Raw genomic sequence first — 18,671 nt, forward strand, 5'->3', positions numbered from 1 at the left:
GACCAACTTCATTTACTGTGTGTGTATGACTTTTGAGATGCTCTCTTGATGAGCAGTTGGTAGAACTCAAGAAAACAATTCTACTTATTTCAGTAAAATTAGCACTACTTATAATTTAAACAAAGTGGCTACATTACTCTTAAGTAAATATTTTGACATTACAACCCCCTTTTAGATGTGTGTCATTTTGTATAATGAGCAGACAGTCCACATGTGGGTGACAGTGGAGTTTTCCCTCTACACAGTGCAACACAGCTCTCCATTGTGCCGACGCTGTTCCGCCAAGGCCACTGCCGCCGACACGGTGCAAGTGAATGGCAGGCGCACGCCTCTCCGTACATCTTTAAATTCCTCATTATCCACTAACACACGTCCTGCCTCTATTCCATTACTTACCTCGCATATTGTACATGCCCGGCGAATTCAATGTAATGCCTTTTATTGTAGAAAATGAAAAATGTCACTTCCCTCTTCGTTCTCCCTGTCCTTACGCTAATTTAAAATGTCTCATCTCGCCAGCGTGTTCAACTGTCTGATTGCCTTAGCGAAGGGGGGAAAAAATACAGGAGTGTAGAAGGAATCCCTCCTTTCATTGTGTGAAAGGTGGAACTGCTGTGATTTGTGGTGGTAAAAATCTGCCGTTTCATCAAGAGTTTGTCAAGTCTGGCAATGAAGACCCATGACTTCAAGAAGTTATGGTCATCCAATTCTTTAGCTGACCGCGAGCTTTATCTTTCATTATATTCTATTGCCACACAGCTTACAGGGACATACAGGCCATGCATGCAGGACTTAACCTTCACAAGGTTATGTTCTTCTGGTCTTCAGACAGTAGACCAGAATACCTGAAATCTATGGCGCATTATGAAAGAAATTTAGATTATAATAGATTTAGATTATATTTTTTATTGTGGAGAAGTGTGTCTTGGACACTTAGGAGTCGGAACTAGCAAAACATTTACATTCGTGTCACGATAGCACTGCATTTAGCGCTCATGCTGCACAGCAAGGAGGTCCCAGGTTCAACCCTCGGCTGGATGTGTTTTTCTGTGTGGAGTTTGCATGTTCTCACCGTGTCTGTGTAGGTTTCCTCTGGGTACTCCGGTTTCCCCTACCATTAAAAACTCGTACAATAGGCCAGAATGAAACCAACGCTGGTTTATTTTGGAAGAATATATAATATAATCCACATGATTAGCCCACTGAAAGCGTGAATTGAATTGGATTCCTCGATACGTTGAAAACTGCTGAACCCCCTGACCTTTCATTCACAGTCCACACTCTGATCTCTAGCTGCTTTTACATTCAAGACCATTTCTTTTGTTTTCATCACATTCAATACAACGTTGTGTGACTCGCACTACTCCTCCATGTACTGGATCTCCAATTTGTAGAGGTAGATGTCTGTCATTTGTGCAAGAATGTAGTAGTTCCTAATGGAAAGTACAAAAATCCAAAGCTCGATCCACAAGCTACTGTTTACCTGTTTCAATGGGGCATGTTAGCACACTGCTAAACTTTTCCTAACTATTTCAGTTTTGAGGCAAAAGTAGCTCAGCCCCAGGTTGGGTCACCGCGGTTCAGATCCAGGTTGTAGAGTCCTGACAAGACTCTTCACCACACCTTGCCCATGTGTGAGCAAGTGATTGGTGGTGGTTGGAGGGGCTCATGGCACAGATTGGTGTGCCCCAGGGAAGCAGTGGATACAGTAGCTTACAACCACCACATACATATGCAGTGAATGGATGACTACAGTATAAGGCTTTAAGGAAAGAGTCAACTCATGCTGGAAAGGTGCAAAAAAAAGCCTTTAAACAACAAAGAACAGTTTAATTTATAATCACGAATGTCAACTCCACAGATGTCGCGGAAGAGTATGACAAAGTATATATATTATAGTAAAGACTCATTCCCATTTCACAACACATACACTGCTGTATACAGTGCTACAGTCAGAGTGAATATCACTTATCACTAATCAATAACAGACAAACATATAGCATCAAAATAGCCAGACATGCTGCACATTGACTCAAGTAGGCAGAATATTTCAAAGAGTGAACTTCAAGTACAAAACGATCTTCTACTGCTAGTGCCCTACTGCCCTCCAGTGGCCACAACCAAAACTGCACAGATATTCTGAGAGTCTACAATAGGGGCCAGTGGTCCTTTTGAAACCTTTCCAAACAAATAAACTCAATTATTACAAAATAAATCTTAACAAAATACAATGTGTTTAAGGATTTGTTGTGACAAAATGCAGAGTTGTTATAATGGATTGTTAAAGTTAATTGAACTATAAATAACGCGACTAAACAATTACAAAGATTCACACACTACTCTCCTCTATTTATTCTAAACAGGAGTAGTGGGTCAGGTCAGGCTAAACATACCAGTGGGGTTGTGGTCGCTTAATACAAATAATGAATAAAAAAAGAAAGAGATTTTCTATTGTGAACATTAATTTAGCCAAACATGATCAAAGGTCAAATGGCTGAAAAAGTATGCTTCTAAAAAAATCACGTGTTAGGCCTTTTTTATCTTTGTCCCTTTTACATGAAAGTGGTTCTTGGTACATGATGTTATGTATTTTGCAGCCAAGGACAAAATCAGGCTTATGAGTAATTCCTGATAAGAATAATTTGCAGATGTGGCCACTGTTTTTTAAATAACAAACATGAACGAGGGAGCAAGTATACTGTTAGTTGTGGTCAAAATTCATTCTTCATTTTAAGAGGGGGTGGGTGGGGCTGTGGAGCTCTATAGTGGTTGAACCATAATAGATCCATGGGTTGAACTGGGTGGGGTCTCTGTACCGAGTCTGCAAGCTCTAAACCTTGATTTAGCGATACCAGTTTCGACACAAACATTTTGGGGGCCATGGCCTGAAAAGTTTGGGAACCCATGGCCCTAATCCATGTACGGACATTGGTTTCCTGAATTAATAGGCTGAATACAATAGAAAAGCACTAATCATGAATATAAAAACTCACTTACAGATGTTGCTGACTGAAAATACTGAAAACAAAAAATGAAAGAGGAAGAACAATATGGTCGTGTAAAAGCTGGCCCCAAGGTGGCAGGAGTGTCCCTGGATAATATGCACACTTCTCAACATGTTGCTGCATTATTCTGTGATTCAACCTCTTAACCCGCGCCTTAACCAAGTGCAGTGCAGCTTTACCCAAATCTAAAAGCTTAGTCTCATTTGAATGCTAAGACCTACAAAACATCTAAACTGATCTTTTCCCTTGCGTTGTCGTCCCTTTGACTTTTTTCCCTTTGCTTTGTTGTCACATTTCTCTCACTTTCTTTGTAGCTTCTTTGTTGCGTTTTTGACACATGCCACTTCTGTTGCATTTTCATCACACACTTTTTCACCGCTTTTTGTCATGTTTTTCATGCGCTTTTGTTGCATTTTCATCCTGGTTTGTGTCTAATTGTTCTCTATTTGGATGCTTTGTTCAAGAGGCTTTTAGATTTGGGTAAAGCCAAACTGTAGAAAATGTGTTTGGTTCAGGTGGGGGTTAAGAGGTTAAACTTAGTCAGAAATTGCCACACATGTTGGCAGACTTTTTGAAGTCATTATCAAATAACTTGTATGTAAATAAGAGGACTCCTTTAAAGATTATGCACAAACCCAACACTTTTCCCTAGTACTGTATTACCAACCTTTATACGCAAGTGCTATAATCAATCACCATCTTTGAATGAAAAAAAAAAAATGCCTCTACATGTTTGGCGTGATCTATGGCTGCGACTCTTTATAAGGCCTTGATAACACACAAAAAACAACAAAAAAGTACCCCACACACTTTTTAACTGAATGTGGCACCTTTATTTGGAGAAGCCATTCCCTTGTTAACAATTATACTCATGTCATATGGCATTTTCACATTCTGTTGAAGACAACAATGGCAGTTAGGACATGTTGCAGATACGAAAAAAAAAAGAAAAAAAAAAGTCAAATTAACCTATTTGCACAGAGGGCATTTCACCGTAGAAAGAAAGGAACAAGTCTACGGAGTGTGATTTACACAGAAAGTTGATTTCAATTTGCAAGAAAAAAAGATCAATACTGCAAGATTTTAATTTGTGGACATATTTTCACCACTTCTTTAAGTACGCACATGAACTAATACATTTTCATTGCCTTTAAGTAAAGCAGTCTGATATAAAATCATTTCAATTTGTTTTTCTGTTGGTAAGTGCACAACAAATTACCAAACTAAAATGTCAAATGTCAGTATTAAAGCAATACTAAGTAACTTGTTTACCTTAATAAATCCTTTCCGTACTCCCTCTGGGGGTAATACAAGTGTTAATGGGATGATTGGGGTGTCTTCCATCTCCCCCTGGTGAAAACCACAATTGCAACTTGACTGCCACCGGACCGGAGCAACCAATACACACTTATAGAATCGCAAAGAAGTAGCTAACAGGCTAACGGCTAACAAGCACAGCTAACTGCAGGCTAGCACCACTTTAAACTGTATTTACAGCCAAGTTTGAGTAAAAAGAATAAATCTCCATTGTGTAATTGATGTACAATATCCCTCTCTCCCTTTTCTGTCAGCGTAGTATTTACTCTCAAGGACAAAGAATAAGTAAAACAATCGCAACATGCTACGACACCTGCAGTTGCGCTTATGGCCTCTAGGGGCAAGAGTTACTTAGTACTGCTTTAACAACTGCAGATCAATTCCAATGCATTTAGTTAAGATGTTTTTGAATATTGGTGTTTTTAATCTTTCATCAGACCTCAATCTTAACACAGGAATACACGAGAGAGTTGTAAATGATTCCTGGAGGCAAAGTACTATAGACCTGCGGTTCTCAACTGGTGGTTCATGGAACGGAAAATGTCATGTGTCTGAAACTCTGGAGCTCACGTTTGATGCGGAACGTAAAAAATTATACGTTAATACATTTACTTGGGTCACGGCTCGTCATGTTATGTTCAAACCAAGTCCCGAAAATAAATCAGCTGAGAACCACTGAGGAACACAAACATCCTGTAAGACAATGACTTAATGAAAGGCTTCACTTTTTAGGCCTCACTCCCTTCTCCTTCTTAAAATTCTCGATCTGGTTGAATATATCCAGCAGGTTTGTGGGGAGGTCCTTTTTGTCTCCTTGTTTCGCTCCCGTGCTGCTGCTACTCGCCTGATCCCCATTCCCCCTTTCATACCTACCACTTTCCAGCGAGCCCCTCCTCGTCGCCTCGTTCCTGGGATATTTCGGATACTCGGAGGTGAAGCTAGACCTCCGGGAGAATTCCGAATCCGCTGACGAAGAGGAGAAGCGCCGTTTGTCCTCGAAGCTGTCCCTACTGCAATCTTTCCTACTTCCTTCTCTCGTGGCTCGTTTCCGCCCCGCTTCCTCCTCATCGGATATGGAGATCCTTCTATTCTGAGTGTCCGTGCATTTTGTGAATACATCTTTAACTCCGAAACCCGGGCCGCCCATCTGGTTGAGAAAGGTCGCCGACGTTATTGGCGGCGCCGGATACCACTCTACATCCTCGTCCTCTTGCTTGCCCCTCTTGCCCTGGTCGCTTTTCCTGCTATCTTTGGAGGAAATTCGGCGATGGCGCTTACTGGCCTTGTGTTTTTTCTTCTTTTTCTTCTTTTTGGATTTACGCCGGGAGCTGGAGGATGAGGAGGAGGAAGAGGAGTCACTGGAGGAGGAAGAGGAGGATGCGGAGGAGGAGGATGTGGAACGCTTGCGTTTCTTCTTCATCCTGAAAAGACGGCGCACTGACAAGTTACATGTGAGAGATGAATGCTTCTAAAGAGACATAAAAGTAGCTTTTTTGTATTTATTTTCCTTATTATTTTTGTCTGTTGTTCTGTTCTGCTAAAAAAAATCTTAAAATCTTAAAAAGAATTAAAAAAAACATTATCACAACTACACTATTAAGTAATAGTAAAGCTTTGGTAATTATTGTATCTATTATTGATGAAGTAGTTACAAAGCATCCCTCACTGATAAATACGTGTAAGCATTAAAAAAGTGATTAACATTAGTTCTCAGATCGTGAATATGTTCAAACCAGTGGTTACCAACATTTTTCAGACAAAGTTCCCCTAGATTAGGGTTCTGCAGTCTTCATCATTACAGTGTAAAAGCAGCTTCGCCTCATTTTCAAACCAAATCCAATCCAAGTCCTTTTTTAAATCACTCAACATGTGGCTCTTCAGACAGTGGTTCCCCACCAGATCGACAAACATAAATAGACCTAATACATATTCTAACAATATGACACAAATACTTTCCTTTGGGGTAGTGGATGCTTGCCAGTATAGTATTGTTCTAGTGTTAGCCCGATAGCTGAGCCTAAAGACCACCAAAAAAAGCAGTTCCACTGATACTAGAAATAGAGCTGGGTGATTTACCCCCACAAAAATTATATTTAAAAAAAACTTTTGCCCAACCCTTGCCAATGAAAGCATGGCTAAATAGGTGAATAACCTACTGACATTTACTTCATAGTCACAATGTATGATTTTAGGTTGAGATTTACTTGGGCCGAGTTCAAAATCTAATAGGGTTCGCATGCAGAGTAACAAAGGCAACACAAACAGGACCTATTTAGATAATGATTAGAAAAGCTTTGTAAATGTTTTGACCAATGCCTTACAAATGATTCATAATGTGTAATTTAGTATAAACTTAAACATTATGTTTGCATACAGGTAAGCACAATGTGAATAAATGTGTCAGTCAACCTAACCTTTGTAAACTGCACTAACTAGGTTTGGTCAGTCTGCCCCAGAGTAGCTGATGGCATAGAGGTGACTTCAGGCCACAAAATCACAGAAAATAAATAGTACATGACATTATTCTATGACTTCTATTCTATTCATTAAAAATGAAATGTTATGAACAAAAGTACATATGACTACTACATTTGTTTTCAAGTGATTTGGTCCAGACAAACTTTATCACAAATGGTGATTTCTTTTTTTTTTTTTTTCAAAGCTCAGGATTAAATGCTCCTTTCACCTAACCCCAAAGAAAATATATACTACAAATTATTCTCAGATTATTAAAATAATCTTCAGCCTCTGCAAACCTGAAGCAGACTGATTCCACATCTTCGAAACAATGACATCATATTTCTGATTTCTACAACGCTCCAAATGATTCAAATCCAAGGACGACATTTCTTTACATTTTCCTAAGATCAGCTCCAACTTACCTTTTGTCATCTTTTAAGATCTTACGCAACTTGTCAGCGCTCGTCTGACTGCTCGTGGTGTTCACCTGTTCCTGCTCCTTAGCCATCGCTTCCTCTCTCAGGCGGATGGATTTCTTTACAGCCGCCACAGGGGGCAAGGCAAAGTTTTAAAATGGCAGCCCCGAGCCCACACACACGCAAGTGCATGCAAATGAAAAAAGCAGTTGCATGCAGCGTGAAGCCCAGTAAATCAAGAGACCGTTGATTAGTAATTTGACAATCGTTAAATGGAGGGGGAAAAAAACATTTGGAAAGATGTGGCCAGAAATTAAAAAATGCAAGGGGTTTAAGTAACAAGAATGTTATTGGAAATGCAATGGTTAGATACATTTGTTGAAAGAGAAGCAAGTGGACGAGCAAAGTACCCAAAGGCATAGGAGGGATGTGGTGTTACCGGATTGCAAACAGATTTGTCCATAGGGTACCAGTTGGCGTGTGGAGTCGTTTCCATTGGTCAGCAGTCACATTTTTGCCCCAGATGACAAGCAGAGGACAAGTCCATGGCAGCCGCGGGACCACAGGGCACAATCCCAGGTTCACAGACACATACACGGAAACACTTCATCAGAATTACAAATAGGACATGGTGCAATATCACACAGAACGCTGGGGATAAAGGAGAAAGTCCCGACAAGCGTTAAAAAGGTATTTTGTCAGTTGAATATATTACAGAACAGTGAGTAGGGCAGCACGATTCTGAAGAAATATCAGGATCATTTTTCAGATTTATGTTTAGAATCTAGCCTCAGTTCTTAGTGCGCATTTTAAACAAGTTCAGTTCACTTTTGTCCGTTAGAACAGTTAGTTACAGCATTTTTTCTTTGTATCACTGACAGATTTGGATTTACTGAAAATTGTACTTCAAGATTTCTCCAAAATTGGGCAGAGACCATAAACTTTTGTCACCTAAATAAACCAGATGGCATGAAGTATGGTCTTGACCTAATTTAGAGAAAATATGCAGAGAGTTTGCACAGATTTTACATCCAGTTCAGAATGTAGGTGGATTACAGACCCGGTTTAGACCTTATTTGATCTTACAGTTTTCAGTCAAGTTGGTTATGTTGTTTTATTCTCCATTCCCCAAGGCCAAACATGAGGCGCCACCTTTAAAATCCATGGTAACCTGTAGTGCGGGGTGAGGAGTGGACAGCTCACCTGTATGGTGTCGGTAATTTTGGTGAGTGCGTCCTGGGCTTCGGGGTTCGTGTCATCCAAAGAGAGGGCTTTTCTGTACAGGCCCTCTGCTGTTACCAGCTTCTCCTGCTCCTCCAGCCTACAGCAGGCGAAGACACAAGCCAAGCGGTTTACAAAAGAAAATGTAAACTGAAGAAAAGCAAGTTTTTGTTACATATTTTAACCAGGTTTTGTGCCCTTTGCAAGGCCATAAATGCCTGGAAGATGAGGCCGAACAAAAATTGCATCCCCTTTCCATTTAATAAATTAAACTTTTCTTTGCCTTGGCTGCCAGCTACCATATTATTCTACATTTTACAACATCTAAGGGCTTTACTCTGTTTGGATGTAGTTACAAGGCCCCATGTATAAAATATCATTATAACCATTATCGCAATATTAGGTGACACAATGTCCATACTGCAAGAGAAGCCTCAATATAATCGGGAATAGACAAATACGATAAAAAAACTTTAAAAACAAAGAAACATTTCTAACCTTTTAAAACATGCCCCATATTTTTTTATGATTTACATTGGTTTCCTATGCAGTGCTCTCTTTTTCTTTAATAAATCAGTGATTAAATGACCCCTGACTTATCCTAAAATGGGTCTGTCAGTGGCAGATTAAAGGCATTTAAAGGGCCTATATCATGCAAAATCGACTTTTTGGAGCTTTTAGCCATGTTGTTATGCTATTTCCTTATCAAAAACACCCCCAGAGTGGTTTGCGGCTTCATTCACGCAGCTCTCAGTAATCCTCCTGAATCCTGCTCTCTGAGGCTCCGCCCTCTCCTGGTGAACGACTGAGTGTTCAGTTGTGTCGTAACAGCGGAACGGAAGTGCTCAACGTCTGTAATGTAATGTCTTAATTTTATGCTTACAGCCTGATTTTAATTTGTAAACCAGCTTTTTCATTATTTCTGTCGTAATAGAGAAACAACAAAAAAACAACAACAACAACAAAAATAAAAAAAATAAAAAAGGATGTGCCCGAGGTGCTTCCAGGTCAGCTGAGGCCAAAACAAACACCCCTGAGCGTCTGAACAGATCAGTCATGTTTGAGCTGCAGCTGAAGATGGAGCTCGTTATAACTGGACACCTGTTTTTTATTCTTAACTAACGATAATGTCACGGACGGAGAAAAAGAAGCGCGTTTGGCTACGAGGACGAGGAGTTTATTCAACCTTTTTCAAGAAGAGGCCACTCAGCAGTTTTTTTCTCCGGGATTCAGCGACTTTCACCAAAATATTGTTTTTTCTGTGACTGTCTCTGATGGATGTTTGGTGAACCTTCGCCAGAATCAAAGTGGATTAACTTTTATAACCAACGCGAGTCCCATAATGTAAACAGCGATGGAGCAGAGGGTGAGTCAGTCCAAACGTGTGTTAGCATGTGTGTTAGCATATTAGCATGTGTGTTAGCATATTAGCATGTGTGTTAGCCATTTATGAAGCTGTGTTGCAGATGTCAACTCCGTATAACTGCATCGTGAAGCAATTTCACTTATTGCTGTTTATTTATTTTACGGTAAAGTTGAATGTGCGGAGAGAGAGGGCGGAGTTAACTGAATCGAAGCGTTGTGTCTTCCGGGTTTGAAAAATACCTCCAGAAAACACTTATATTTATCACAAAAATGAGTGCTCCATAGTGGTAGAGGTACAATATATCATATACATGCCTATACTTAACTTTGGAATGGCTAAAATAGCATGATATAGTACCTTTAAATACACAAGAAACCACAGTCACGTTTATAAAAGGAATACATTAACCATGATTGAATCTTATTTAGAGTTATAAATACAGTCATTAAAAGTAATGTATTTCTGTGACAGTGTTTGGTCCAAGTGCTTAAAGTTTTAGTGCTGCCTTCTACTGTCCTAAGAGTCATCTTTGACCACTATTGACCGTGGCGTGAACCGTGTGAAAGTTTCTCAAATGTGTTTCTTTTTTTGCCTTGTTTTAGTCCAGATTTATCGTGGTCTAATATTGCAATAATATTGTTTTTACAACTATAAAAACACATTCTCATATTGTGCGTCCTTTTATCATGATACGTAAATTGCTAAAGTTGAAGTGTAGTTTCTTACTGTCGTCCTCTCTCCACCAGAGTCTGGCTGAGGTACTTCTTGGCATTTCTGTGATCTGGGCAATTCTCCAGGGCCAGCTCAAAGTCACTGATGGCCTTGACTATGCTGCCTTTGTTGGCGTACCTGATAAAAAAAAGACCATGGAACAAATTGGCTTAGAGAATAGTAAGAAGTAGGCTTTTGCTGCTATGTAATGTATATCCTGTTTTATGAAAGGAACGGCTCAAAAGCAAATTTATAGATATTAAAAATAAAAAAAAAATCAGGTTAGTGTGTAACTTACAAGGCTCCTCTTGCCACTAAGGCTTCCACATTATTGGTGTCAATATCTAAGGCTTTGTTGTACTCATTCATGGCCTCCACGTGGCGCCCGTTCTTGAAGTGATCCACACCTAAACGAACACTAGAAATGTGCAAGGGGAAAGGCAGAATGTAATCACATGACAACTGTCCACTTATCTATGCAGTACTCAAAGTACAAAAACAATAAAATTACCACTTTAGGGCCCACGAGGCAGACTGCTTTTTCCGAATAGACATGGCAAAGTCCTCCTCTTGGAATAGTTTGCTATAGACAAAAGATGACAGAGATGTATGAATTGAGGAGAATATGAAAACTCCACACTGTAAGCCCTGAACGGTAAAGGAATTGAATAATGGCACACGGGACGTTAGTGTAACTCTTGATTTTAACACAGTTTTCTACTAAATTGATCTTTTTTGTACATTAAAGAGCAACAAATGGCCAAACGTCACCCACCTTTTGTTTATTTATTTATTTTATTTGAAGGACAATGCGCAGTTACATTAAAACGATCTGTTGTCCTTAACAAGACAGACATTTGAGCATTTAGGCAACAGTTATCCAACTCTGTGTATAAAAGAAAGGATAACTTGGATAGGTTTTAGTGTTCAGGCACTGGGGACCACCGTCTTAGTGTTTAAACCTGCAGACTGGAGCCGTTGCAGATTCACGCCCGCGCCTCATTACTTTCTCTTTCATTTTGTACTAAAGGCGCCGCTGCTGGAAGCTACGATTTACCGCTGCACGCCACGGTGAGTCCGGGTTGATCGGTCTTCTATTTTGCGTTTGTAAACTTGCACAACGTGGATGTTAAATGTTGCGGGATGACGCCTTTGCTTTAATCAGTGGTCTCCAGGATGCTTCAGGATCAAATGTTTGGAAGGTTTTCTCTGCTGACGGAGCCTCTCACCAGAAAACCTACAAAACAACTGATCCTGGAGCATTGTAGAGACCACGGTGAAGTGCTGCCATGCTGACCATTCATACAGCTGCTGGGTCACTACAAGGTCAAATACGCACAAATATCAACTTTTTTTTTTGGAGTAAAAAGTTGCAGAATGCACATTTAACTTACCTGTGAAAATGGAATCCTTTAATATTAAAATATTTTCATGACAAAGTATACCTCAATCAATGAGCACACCTTTCTCCAAACATGCAGCCCTATTTGCTTTGCCTTTTCCTTACCTCTGTAGGCCTCTCATGAGCGATGGCGGCTGTGCGTCGCTGACTCCAACCCTCTCCAGCAGGAAGTCCACCACACAGGGGTTGTGGTAACCGTGACAACTGCTCAGGATACGCTCGTACGTCTCTGTGGTGTCATTGGCAGCTCGTAAGCTGCGGCTGGAAGACAAGATGGAGTTGTATTTACGTTAGGTCTAGAGCTTGGTCCTTACAGTTGGAGTCATAGACATAATATTAATAGACTCCATCTCCTCACTCCTCCACGTTTGCCATAATAACTACGTTCGAGGGGAAAATCATGGCGGATTTACAGACTCCTCCTACCCTGCTGTGACAGAGCAGGATTGCTCAAACATAGTGACACAGAAAGTCACTTTAAAACATTACGCAAATAGACATTGTGTTGAAAGTACATGGTAATAGGTGACCAACTATTTATTTTAAACTGCACCTTTTGAAAATTATTATCTCAAGCAACTTACTAGCAACAATACTTGTACAATACCTACGTCACAATCATTTTGTTGATTGGGAGAAATGTCACAAAATACACGGAAATTCCATTCAAAGGACAAACAAACTTATCTTCAAATATTCTTTGAATTTGATAACGATATTTCAAGCTTTGTTGCAGTTCCTAAAAAAAAATCTGTTCTGAAAAAGCAGGATTTTATTTTATTTTATCAATGTTTATCTCCCATTTGCGCAACATCCTCTTTTGCAATCAGTAAATTAGCTGTGATAATGCCCTCAGAAATCTTACTGCGGTTGTTATCGGATTAGTTTAGGGCACTGCAAAACTGGTGTTATTTATTCAGACACTTCTCTGTCAGCAAAGGCCGTAAATGTCCGTAAATTTCAGAGTTAAACACAGAAAACATTCATCCCTAGTTTGGACACAATCCGAAATACAAAAACCACTAGCGTCGGAGGTTGTTGTACCTGTAGTGGACAGGCAGCTCCTCTTTGGTAATGACCCCCAGTTTGAGGTCCAGATCAGGCGCCAATGATGACTGGTGGAGGGACACAGTAATTTTCTCTTGATAACGATCTATGTCCTTCACTCCAGCTGAAGAAGAACAGAGCAAGCAAATGATTTCCAACAAGCTCAAACTTCACAACGGCAACAAAAACTAAGATAGGAATTTGTCAACCATACCTCTTATGAAGTCTCCAATCTGGTAATAGGATAATGGATCATCATGGCTGCCCGAAGTCGGTATCTCTCTTATATGACAGAGGGCCTGGAAAGAAGAGTGATCTTTTTTTTACAGAGATCTCAGCTGTAATGTTTAACTCAGTTTAGTGTTCAGTTTTAATGTACCCTGATACCGTGGTGTTAGACGCATTCACCAGTAGTGGTCTGGCAGTGAACAGAGTTGTTCCAGTGCCGTTTGGTTTACTTTTTAAATATTGTTTAGGATAAAGGATTGATTAACATGATAAAATGGTATACCGAAAGGTCCAGGTCCTCCACATCTCTCTTCAGACCACCGGCCGTACACAGCAGGGTGAGAAAGAAGCCATATTCTCGGATGTTGTTAATTCTGCCCACCACAACGTCCCCTCTCTCCAGGTCTCTGTACAACATGGCTCTTCTTTCATCATATGGCACCTCCATGAATAACTCCAGTGGCGGCATAATGGCATAGGGTTCTGGACAAGAAAAAGTAAAACACATGGTATAAGAAATGTTGGTTCAAGATATGAACACTCAAATATAACCACAGAACATTAAACTGGTCTCACGTCAAGAAGAAAATAGGCCCGTTCACCATGTTAATATGTAACACAAAATAGTAAAATAATGTGTATAATGACAATTTGCCATAATATATATAATATATAGGTTTGATAGAAACCTATATATTACATAGGTTTCTATCAAGACTATTGAACTGGGATGGCGATGTGGAACTTGGAGTTGCATTACTTTGAATAGAGTAAAAATATGCAATACATTTGTTGCAGATGTGATGCCTGTATGATCATTGCTGTGGCCATCTTAAGCAAGGTGCTAAATAGCGTTGATTACTGTAATGAATTCATTTAAATTAATGTTTCAATGTCACAGTCCTATACATTTTACCAATCCAATGGGATTTATGCATGTTTCATTTTCTATGTAGGGTTTTTACATTGTTTTAAATTGCACTGTAAACACAACCAAGATGCACCTGTAGCTTCTTCCTCTTCATACTCTGGTCTTTGGCGGCTGGTAATCTTCCATGAAGAACAGAAGAGGAGGTCAGCTTTCCTGGCAATGAACCGCTCCACAAGGCCACTGGTGCTGTTTCTCTCTCCTTTTCTGCGGACCAATGCACAACATGTTAGTTAGAAGTGCCTAAACAAAGCCTGTTGACAACCGTAATCTATAATATAACTCATTTCTGATAGTGGTTTTCAACTGGCAGGTCAGAACCAGAAAGTGGGTTGTAAAGGACTGTAAAAACAACATATATATATATACACACAAGCTATAAAAACAAGCAAAACATAATAATTTAGACCTTGACTGGCACACCTTATATTTCTCGCATGTTTTAAATGAGGGCTGCACAATTTGAGAAAAGGGCCTGATTCAAAAGAGCATTTACAGCATCTAGATTTGCATTTATACTTAAAACAAGTTCCGAAGCATCAGCTGTCAAATTTAAGTTTAAGCAGCTCAAATCACACCAGAAGCACATGCCTATAATGCTGGTTTGCATGTTTTACAGCAGCTTTTGCGCCTTGTACATTCATTGCGACCATAAAATAGCGATTACGACCGGCTGTGGAGGAGCTGCTCTCGTGTTTGGAGACAACAGACTGGGGGCTGCTTCTATCAACCTGGAGGTCACTGTGACCTCATACATTCAATGAGAAGCGCATCGATAGAGGCTCTATTACACTTGTGGTATGTCCACACTTAGATCCGAAGCTATCACTTAAAGGTCCTATATCATGCAAAATCGACTTTTTGGAGCTTTTAGCCATGTTGTTATGCTATTTCCTTATCAAAAACACCCCCAGAGTGGTTTGTGGCTTCATTCACGCAGCTCTCAGTAATCCTCCTGAATCCTGCTCTCTGAGGCTCCGCCCTCTCCTGGTGAACAACCGAGTGTTCAGTTGTGTCGTAACAGCGGAACGGAAGTGCTCAACGTCTGTAATGTAATGTCTTAATTCTATGCTTACGGCCTGATTTTAATTTGTAAAACAGCTTTTTCATTATTTCTGTCGTAAGAGAGAAACAAAGAGAAAAAAAAATATATATATATATTTTTTAAAATACAAAAGGATGTGCCCGAGGTGCTTCCAGGTCAGCTGTGGCCAAAACAAACACATCCCCTGAGCGTCTGAATAGACGTCATGTTTGCGCTGCAGCTGAAGATGGAGCTCGTTACCTACTCTGGACACACATGTTCTTTATTCTTAACTAATGATAATGTCACGGAGAAAAAGAAGAGCGTTTTTCCACGGAGTTTATTCAACCTTTTTCAGGAAGAGGCCACTCGTCTAGCTGTTTTTTTCTCCGGGATTCAGCGACTATCAGCCAAAACAGTGTTTCTCTGTGACTGTCTCTGATGGATGTTTGGTGAACCTTCGCCAGAATCAAAGTGGATTAACTTTTATAACCAACGCGAGTCCCACAATGTAAACAGCGATGGAGCAGAGCGGTGAGTCAATCCAAACGCGGGTTAGCTTGTGTGTTAGCATTTTAGCATGTGTGTTAGCCATTTATGAAGCTGTGTTGCAGATGTCAACTCTGTATAACTGCATCGTGAAGCAATTTCACTTATTGCTGTTTATTTATATTACGGTAAAGTTGAATGTGCGGAGAGAGAGGGCGGAGTTAACTGAATCGAAGCGTTGTGTCTTCCGGGTTCGAAAAATACCTCCAGAAAACACTTATATTTATCACAAAAATGAGTGCTCCATAATGGTAGAGGTACAATATATCATATAAATGCCTATACTTAACTTTGGAATGGCTAAAATAGCATGATATAGCTCCTTTAAAGGGGGGTATTCTGCAAAATCGACTTTTTCAAGCTTTACATCATGTTATTATGTCATTCCCTCATTAAAAACATGCCTGAAGTGTTGCCTTGGCTCATTCACGTTTTTCTGAGTAATCTGTAAAAACTCTGATGGCGGCCATTTTAGGGATAGCTGAGTCCTGAGTCCTCCTAGGAACGCCCCCACCTCCTGGAGACGCCTCCGAGCTTTCGTCACCAGCCGAGTAACCAACCACTGCTCCTCAGCAGAACCCCCTCCCCACTGATGCCACAGACAGCGTGTGGAGGGGGCGTGTCGGAAAGGCTCAGAGGTTCTTAAAGAGACAGAGGCCTATTTCAAGACATTTGCTACTGCCATTTTAAGAGAGCAATTTTATACAAGGCAGTTATTCTAATTTACTGCATTTAAAGACCAACAGAAGGTTTGGTCATCATTGTAGTGTGATATAGACTGGTGCTATGTGACTGAAAAAAACATAATACCCCCTCTTTAAGGCACTTTATCTATATTAGATTGTTGTCCTCTTAGTATATTTGACTTCTTTTTGTATGCTTTATGCATGCCCTTATAGTTAAAGTTTATATAGCTTTTTTTTCTTTTTTCTTTTTTTTTTCCATCTAAATTCTGTATTATATGTTTTATGTTGCACGATTGTTTTGAGAATAACTCCTAGTTTGTGAACATGTTCTCAAACAATGGCAATAAAAACTATTCTGAACTGTCGTCAACAGTGTCACGTGTTGGGTGTCTTACCCCTCGCGTGTGGCTTTGCTCAGGTCCGCTGCCACAGCCTCAAAGTCCGGGTTTTCTGTCTGCTCACACCGAAGCTTCTCAAACAGTGATGCTCCGTGATAAGTCACGCACTGCTTCAACAGCTCCCTGTCCATTCTGCCCAGGCTACTCCATCCCACAGCACAGCACTGATGGACAAATGAATAATAGCGATGTCACCACCGCAGATCTCACGACTTTAGGTCAGGTGAAGCCACGTTACTTTTGCTGGGTTGTCTTCTAATTGGTCAAGCAGTACAGCCTTCCAGCACTAGCTTAGCTAGCTTAGCACTTTTAGCCCTCTGCATGGCCAATAAACGCAAACTTTACCTTTCGACTGGCAGCTCAGATCCCCGACAATAGAAAACGAAACGAACGCGTAGCATTTAGCGCAAACGTTACTCAGATATCAGAAAATAACCAATTGAAGCGTCCAAAGAACCAAACACGACTGCAACAACAAACCCTTGCAGTTGAACATTAGTACAGTGCGCATGCGTAGTGTGTAACACTGTTTCTTCTTCTTCTTTCGATTATTGGCGGGCGGCAACCAACAGCTTAGGTGCATACCGCCACCTACTGCACCATGTGTGTTTTAGGATGCTAGTTATTTCAGGTTACATTCTTTTTGTGCGTAGTCTATACCGCTTCGAGGAGAAAATATAAAACAACCCGAAACATAACAATAATAATAATAATAATAAACAACCTTATAATAATCTTTAAGTACACCTATACTTTGTGAAACAATTCTGCCCCTTTTAGGAACCCCATCAATGCCCTCATACTTTTACTGTCCCCTCTTCCCAAGATCCCCTGTAGGCTCCATGCCCTCTCCAACTCATACATCCTGTCCTTCAAAATCCTTCTCTGCCTTTCATACTTCCTACATTCTATTAACACATGTTCCACACTCTCTGGCACACCACACATATCGCAGTTCTCAGACTCTACTTTTCCCATTAAAAACAAAGTTTTCCTCAGACCGGTGTGTCCTAGCCTTAATCTGGAATACACCACCTCTTCCTTCCTACCTTTCCCTTTCACACCTTCCATCCTGACCGCTTTTTGAATACTATACAAATGTCTCCCTTTCACATCCGAGTCCCATCTAGCCTGCCACTCGCGTCGAATTGCTTCAGTAATCAAGGACTTTGCCTCTCCTTTACCCTCTGGGAACCTCATAATGTCTTCCTCAGGCAGCTTTAATGCCTTTTTTGCTAAGCCATCTGCTGCTTCGTTGCCAGCTATGCCACTGTGGGCAGGAATCCAGCAAAAACAAACCACCAGGCCAGACCTCTGTGTCCTTAACAGTGCAAGGCGAACTTCGAGCATCAAGTCCTCTCGGCAAGTTTCCTTAGCATGGAGACTTTTCAGCGCAGCCGCAGAAACTGAGCAAATAACCACTCTCTCAGGTCTGACTTCCTCTACCCACTGCAACGCCAGAATAATGGCCGTTATCTCAGCTGTGAACACTGACTGTTATTCGAAACATCAAACTCTGGGATATAGATCCCGCTCCAACATGCCCTGTATTTTGCATTTTGACCCATCTGTATATGCAGTATATTCAAGTAACTGTAATAACTTTCCTTACATACTCTTCAGCAAGTGCTGCCCCGTTCGCCCCACTCCAACACTTCCTTCTCTCAATCAGATTAATATTCACATTTGCCAGAGGTAAAATTCAAGGGGGAACTTCACCCCACACCATCGTAGAGAAACAATTTTCACGTGGGAACCTTTTGGAGTCATTGAACAGTGCATTGAACACGTTGAAAAATGTACCTGGTGACTGGGGAAAAAAACGGTTGACTTTATAAATGAATATATGAGCTAATTAAAATTAAAAAATAAAACACTAAATTGATCCAATGATATATGGATGTATTCAATCG

General features: G+C 40.4%; 1 protein-coding gene across 1 annotated transcript; it reads right to left on the minus strand.

The window, feature by feature from the left end:
- Positions 1-5,027: 5,027 nt before the first annotated feature.
- Positions 5,028-17,271, minus strand: ttc14 (tetratricopeptide repeat domain 14). The gene is made up of 13 exons (XM_079574787.1): positions 17,104-17,271; positions 16,756-16,922; positions 14,178-14,308; positions 13,457-13,656; positions 13,160-13,244; positions 12,943-13,069; positions 12,004-12,159; positions 11,008-11,079; positions 10,795-10,914; positions 10,512-10,634; positions 8,402-8,519; positions 7,205-7,317; positions 5,028-5,743 (listed from the first exon to the last, which is right to left on the minus strand). The coding sequence occupies exons 2-13, from the start codon at positions 16,887-16,889 to the stop codon at positions 5,044-5,046; spliced, it is 2,079 nt and encodes a 692-aa protein (XP_079430913.1). The 5' UTR covers positions 16,890-16,922; positions 17,104-17,271; the 3' UTR covers positions 5,028-5,043.
- Positions 17,272-18,671: the final 1,400 nt, after the last annotated feature.

Source organism: Gobius niger (genome assembly GCF_951799975.1).
Source record: "Gobius niger genome assembly, chromosome: 17".
NCBI lineage: Eukaryota > Metazoa > Chordata > Actinopteri > Gobiiformes > Gobiidae > Gobius > Gobius niger.